The sequence below is a fragment of the Anneissia japonica genome, unplaced genomic scaffold (assembly GCF_011630105.1).
Source record: "Anneissia japonica isolate Jap-2015-1 unplaced genomic scaffold, ASM1163010v1 scaffold7766_len575116_cov191, whole genome shotgun sequence".
NCBI lineage: Eukaryota > Metazoa > Echinodermata > Crinoidea > Comatulida > Comatulidae > Anneissia > Anneissia japonica.
The window spans coordinates 568,518-575,406 of record NW_022694700.1 but is presented as its reverse complement, the minus strand read 5'-3'; the positions used below and the strand labels follow the sequence as shown (position 1 = coordinate 575,406).

The 6,889-nt window shown below is 33.3% G+C and overlaps 1 protein-coding gene across 1 annotated transcript in view; it reads right to left on the bottom strand.

Moving 5' to 3' along the window:
- Nucleotides 1-37: 37 nt before the first annotated feature.
- LOC117101189 (E3 ubiquitin-protein ligase UBR4-like) overlaps nucleotides 38-6,889 on the bottom strand; it is a gene marked incomplete at its 3' end in the record, with an annotated part of 20,892 nt that continues 14,040 nt past the window's right edge. Inside the window, exons 12-19 of the mRNA XM_033241078.1 lie at nucleotides 5,444-5,634; nucleotides 4,958-5,057; nucleotides 4,301-4,438; nucleotides 3,411-3,537; nucleotides 2,647-2,831; nucleotides 1,602-1,687; nucleotides 899-981; nucleotides 38-123 (exon numbers count right to left, since the gene is read on the bottom strand). Of these exons, the coding sequence (XP_033096969.1) occupies nucleotides 38-123; nucleotides 899-981; nucleotides 1,602-1,687; nucleotides 2,647-2,831; nucleotides 3,411-3,537; nucleotides 4,301-4,438; nucleotides 4,958-5,057; nucleotides 5,444-5,634 (996 nt within the window). The remainder of the gene's footprint in view (nucleotides 124-898; nucleotides 982-1,601; nucleotides 1,688-2,646; nucleotides 2,832-3,410; nucleotides 3,538-4,300; nucleotides 4,439-4,957; nucleotides 5,058-5,443; nucleotides 5,635-6,889) is intronic.

Sequence of the window (6,889 nt, the reverse complement as noted above, 5' to 3'; positions counted from 1 at the left end):
CAATGTTTTAAATAGAGGCAACTAGGGAGGCTGTTACCTGAAGTGAATTTGAAAGAAGTCCAGATGCAACTAAGCAGTGGGTAAACCGGGAAAGTGCTGATGAGAACTCCTCCATTAAAGAACCTAAGAAAATAAAAATACCATTAAAACAAAATACACAATGCTTATTATAAAATTTGATTTCATTTTCATATTTATGGGCATGTGTATCAAAGATTGGTAATATGTAGATATACAATACATACACCTAAATATGAACTGGTTATTGGACATTGCGACAATCCTTTCCAGAATGCAATAATAATTTATTGGATCTTCTGTTTTAAAACAGAGGCACACGTTAGACACAAAACTTAAATAATAAACAGGCAAACATATCTTATGTAAAATAAGTAAAGTAAAATAACTGGAAGTTTGATAAAATAAATATAATGAAATAAAACATTTAAATAATCAGGAGAATTTCACATGTTTTTTTCTTCATGTAACAAAATGGGAATGGTTAATTTAAAATTGTTAAAGCATTATTTAAAATGAGTACACAAGAGTAAAATTATTGTTTAAAAATATTTTTAAAATCGTAAAATACCTTGTAAAAACTCCTTGGTTGGACGATTTAAAATGACTTAAATTATGAGCGACTATCAACTTTTACCGGTGGTATTTAACATAATTATCTGTCAGTCTTAACTTAACTTAATTATGGTAATACATGTTTTTCACACTGCATTCATCTTTCTATGAATGTTGATAATATAAACATCCAGAACTGCCTCATAAACATTTCTCACCTAAGTATTATACAATACATAAGACTCAACATGTGATTGCTGTTTGAGGTTGTTAATAGGAAGCATTTAAAATAAATTAAATGGTATTTAGAAATGATCTTGCTTACCATTGTCGATTTTTATCATTTCTTTATCAAGATCTTTGATCACTCCAGCTAAATTCATCAGATGTACGTCAGTTACAGATGCTCTAAAATTAATGACAACAAAACACTTTATCTTTCAACAGTTTATTAGTCAATACTCTTTATTTAGCCAATACTTAAAAGAGTTTAATACCTAGTTGTAAATAAAAGGAAACTTCCCAACCCATTTGTTAATATCAACAATGATGCTGAAGCGAATGGTACCAATTACTAGTTGAAGACAGTGTTATTTAAGGATGATAATTAAACATTGCCTATGTATGTAACATTTGTAATTTTTTGTAATTATCATCGAATTCAACAATTATTTGTGTGAGTTAAGGCAAGCATGTGTGGGCTATTGTTGTATGCCAAATTTATTCTACCTTACAGTGATCCAGTTCCATATTTAGTAACCCAAACTCTAATGATCTTTTTCGAGTGCCATACGTAACAACCAACCAATTAGACTTAGGTCAGGAATATACGTGTCCTACAAACACACGTGTTGTCTCACAAACGCACATGTTTAGTACATTCACACTATCGTTTTGTGGGACCTTAGCTATAATATTCAAGGGGTGGGCTTTAGGGGGGCAATTGCACATTAATTAAGGCACTTAAGCTGTTTATGGAATAATCTCATAGCATCTTACAGTAAGGATAAGAAAACCTTCTGATTCACCTGTAATAGGATTGGATGAACTCATTGCTGGATTTAAGAAGATAGGTAGTCATAAACTGCAGTGTCTCAGTTGACAGCCTAAGGTACTGAAATAAAAATCATGTTGAAATATACTATTAGTCAATATAACAGAACAATAGTAAAAAATATGAAACAATGTTGCCTTATTATAATGTTATGTAAAATGAAACACTGGTAGCATTTTATTGACTAACTACATAGTATTTATTCACGCAAGCTTTCACCAGCAGTCTATGCTGGCTTCGTTAGGTGCTCCTGAAGAAGCCAGCCTTGACTGCTGGAGAAACCTTCTGTGAATAAATACTATATAGTTAGTCGAAGTGCTACCAGTGTTTCATTTTACATAGTTATACCTGACTAATACAGCTCCACCTACTATTATATCTGATAAAGTTAGTATTTTTTTAAGGTAACACCCTGGGTAGAAGTTGATTTATGAAAATAAATTAAGGAGGAGCTACTACAAACCACCACCTAGATGGTGGTTGGTGATTGGTAAGAGTAGTGATTGATACCAGTGACCTCATCTCTAGCATATGTAATCATCATTATGATGATGTAATACATCAACACTGCAGTACCCGCTGCTTACTTGGACTCGAATTCAAACATGGCCATCAGGCGCAAGCTCCTTGGTCTAGAGGTATGATGCCAGGCTAGTGATCTGGAGATCGTGGGTTCGAGTCCCACCCGAGAACAACTTGCGATTTTTTATCGCAGTTGTTTTCAAATGTACTGAGTATTCGGTACATTTCCACGTCAGGTAGGGCAAAATTACACCTATACATTATGATGATGACGACGACAATAATGAAAAAATGATTCTGATGGTTACTCATGGTGAGGGCAAAGAGGATGAGACTGAATAAGTTGATGATAATGATTAAAATGATGATGATAATGATATTCACAATCACGATAATGCAAAATATACAGACGCTGATAATAATTTTTTGTCCAACCAATAAATCAACTAATCAAATTAACTATAGAAGTCATTTAATCACAGAAATTGTGTTCCTACCACTGCTGGTTCTTCAGTGTCAGGCAGGTCCATGATGTTAGGTGACTCAGACTTGGATGCTTTCCCATCCTCGCCCTTCCCAGGTGCACGCGGAAGTGGAGGAGGAGGGGGTATTTCCTTGGAATCTTCATTTGGGGACAGGTTATCATGGAATAAATGTCCAAACAGTGGTTCACTGTCATCATCTAGTGATAAGCAAAATAAACAGTTTTAACATATTTTTTTGTTAAACCATATTTATAAAGGTTGACTCGTCCGGCATATCCTAGTAAGTTGAATGATGTACAGGGGCCCGCTTAAATAAATGAGAAAATGTAACATGGTGCTTTATGTTTATAAGAGAAGTCTCATGAGGCTTATGGAGTGGAGATATGTTTTAGTGCTGAACAGGAGTTTAACCCATGATCCTGAGATTGGAATGCCAGCTTCTTAACCACCAAACTGCACATCTCCACTTTAAACATCTCCACACACACAAGTTATCAGTTTGCTAAAACCATTGATCAAAAACCAATGACTATCAAAACAGCTTTGGCTTTAAAGTAAAGGTGCTCATAAACCCTGCTAATAATATTAATCTTCACGTTATTTTGATCATTATTTTTGTCAGTTCTTTTTAAGATTAAAGAAAATTTCATTGTCTGAAAAACTCAGAAATTACATAAATTGTAATAATAATAATAATAATAATAATAATAATAATAATAATAATATTATTATTATTATTGTTGTAATTGTATAATTAGCATATTTATACATGATACCTTCACTACTGTCTTCTGAGCTGCTGAATTCATCTTCGTAGTCCTCGTTTATTTCTGAGTTGCTGTCTGAGTAACTATCATCCGTTGTCCCTGCTTGGTCCTTTTTGCTCCGTACAATTGAGCAAGCCTGGTAGAAAATAAAAAATGAAACATATTCAAAGCTAAATCAATTTCGTTAACAATATTTCTGTTTTCTAAAAGTATCAAAACCTAAATAAATATAATAAACATGTAGTATAACAAAGATGCCATGTTGCTTAAATTACCCCTCTTAATACTCATTCTCACCTTCCTGAAGTGGACATTATTTCTCTATCTGGACCTTAATCACCTCTTCACCCGATCTAGCACTAAATTATTTCCTCCATTTTAATTGAGTTCAACAGCCATTCTTCTAAAGCTTACATACTCACTCTCTCAACTACTGCATCACATACCAATAACAAATTTACTATTTTAAAGCATATTTAATTTACATGTTTAAAGTTCTGTTCACTATCTGGTATTGAGTACAGTATTATCAAGTTTGATGTGATAAATACCTATAATTTGCCCATATATGTTGTGTCCAAAATTGGCCAATAAATCACAGATTTTTGTCACATAGACCTTGATTCTAGTCAGGTTTATACAGTGTTTCCGGATGGTGTTGCCACCAGTATTCTGAGACAAATTAAGCCTATTGTATTGTAAATTAATTATGCAGTAGTGCTAAGATGTGGCATGGAAGTTCTATACTTAAAACTAAATTGTTCATGTTTTATAGCACTGATATGACAAACCTGAGAAGAAAGATAATCTTCTCCAATGTGTTTACAAACGTGCTATCACTCATACTCCCCGTAAATATTAGCAAGAATAAGACAGTTCACTACTAAAAGTGTACTAACCTTACGATATCCGAAGATGAAGAGACCGAATAGGAAGTTGATAACATCAGCCCCTTCCAGTATGCCCTTTACCCGCATGCTAGCTGTGTTCTGAGGTGCAATGCTGATCTCAGCTACTTCACTTTGTCTCTGACTCACCTGCAGAGGAGGTAACATATTACATTAGGAAAATATACACTATAAGCGCATATCTCCACCAAAGGCGTATTGAGCACCTTTGGTGGAGATATGCGCTTCATAAATCTTTATTATTATTATTGTTAAGCCCTCTATGCACTTCACATATCATGACCCCGTTTGATTAGATTAAACGCTCAGGAACACAAACTCAAGCTCCTTGTGGGAGTATTTCATTCAGCTCCATCAGCGCATTTTGGCATTTAACCCTACCAGGTACCTACTTATACTCCTGGGTGGAGAGAAGCAATGCAGATAAAGTGCCTTGCCCAAGGATACAAATGAAATGCACAGCAAGGGATTAAAACCCCAACAACGAGGTTAAGCCAAGAGGAAGTCTGTTAAGTAGAGCATAATCAGATACTCAAAGTCTCATGATATGTTTGATCAGATACCTGTAAAAACCAAACTAGCCACTCCCATCACCCCCCCCCCCCCCAACACTTTACTACACCTGCAATATTATTAAAGTCATTATACCTGTGTCAAGCTCTCAATGTGAAGGTCATCCATCAATGTCTTGAAGAGACTCAAGCCTTTGTTAGCTAGAGCTACTGTCAGACTACTAAAGCCCTGCAACCTGATAAAAAACAAAAAAACAAACAATTATATATATCAATAGTGCAAATTGATGGAGTGTAGCAAATGAAAAACCAGATGACAATACATTAGGATTACAACCAGCATTGCATCATTTTGTTTATTTATTATTTTCATACTGTATTTTTCAATCATTAAATTTCATCAACTTACGCTTCTATTTTAATGTTTCTTAACTTATTTTCATTGAAAAAAAAATGTTTACTTACTTTATCATCAACTCAAATTCATCAACCTATATAATCACATTATGTATATTTAAATTTTTTTTTTTTGTAATCAAATTTACTCAATTCAATTTATAATAATCCTTTCGAACACATATAAAAACATAATTATTAAAAACTAATGTGTTGCTTTCCTTACCCTTTTGCTGAGCTGGGCCTAATTGGTGTGTCTTTTGTTTTTGCAAAAGTAGGCTTTTCAGACTTAGGCAAAGGTGATGTGCCGCCCTCGCGGTCCTTCTTTTCTGGAATACTTGTGGCATTCAGATTAAGAATGTGCTCCAGTCCACGGAAGATACACCATGCTCCAAGCATGTTCAAATTTTGAAGATTCTGTACAGTATAAGGTAAAACATTAGATAAACTTGATTACAATACAGATAAACAATAATAAAAATATTAACAAAAACAAAAACAATGAACTGACATTTATAATGTCTTGGTACATAAACAAAAACATGAAAGTAGAAAAATAAAGCAAAAAGGGACATAATAATAATAATAGTAAAAGTTTTATAAAGCGCACATCTCCACCAATGGTGCTCAAGGCGCAGTAAGGTACAGTCTAACACAAGCATGTAGCAGTAACGGAAAACAATTTTCTCAACTATCAGCCAACTACATAGGTCTATTTGCATTGATTTAGATTGGTGTGGAGTGAAATAAAAAAAACAATGATTACCGTACTCGTGCGAATAAGCGCCTGGGCGCTTAAATTATTTTTGGCTCTTTTTAAGGGGTGCTTATTCAAACCGGGAGCTTATGAAAACAGAGTGGAAATTTAGGGGGCGCTTATGGAAATAGATGAAAATTCAAGGGTGCTTTAATGGGAAATTGGAAAATTCAAAAGGGGCACTTTTTTGAAAACCAAAGATAAACGAATGGTTTTGGTGAAGAAAAGGTAATCGTCGAGAGAGCATGGCTCATGACAAGTATGTTGGGGGTATGTACACAACAGCAGATGACATTAGTGGTGGTATTATAGATGAATAGATGGACTGACCAACTGACAATGCTAAGATATGCAAATAGTTGATGCAGAAAATTAAGTTGGTGATGTACTGTACTGTATGAATGTAATTTTTTTAGGAATCAAGGGGCGCTTATTCAAAATTGAGAGGGTGCTTATGGGCAATTTCATAATGCAGAGTGATTTTTTGTAATTTTTCATACTTATCAAATCCCATCAAGTTTGTTATCAAACTAAAGCTCATTTTATATAGAATTATGATCTAAAATCAATATTTTGGTATTTCAATGGTAAAATGTGAAAAAAATGATCCAAATACATAGTATTTTTAAATTTTAAAATATAGTAAAAAATAGCTTACTTAAATGCAATTATTATGCAGAATGTATATGCTGGAAAATTCTAAATTCATGTTATTTTACAAAAGAATAGGTACTATTATCATTTTTAAAGGTGAAAATTATAATTTTCAAATAATAAATTATTTTTTTTGTTTTTTAAAAAATTTGGTTAATTTATGTGATTCCGCTACCAAAAAAGTGATTTTTTTTAAATTTCTCCAAAAGTATTGATTTTTCAAAAATGAAAGTACAGGTGATAATAGACTACTGATAGATG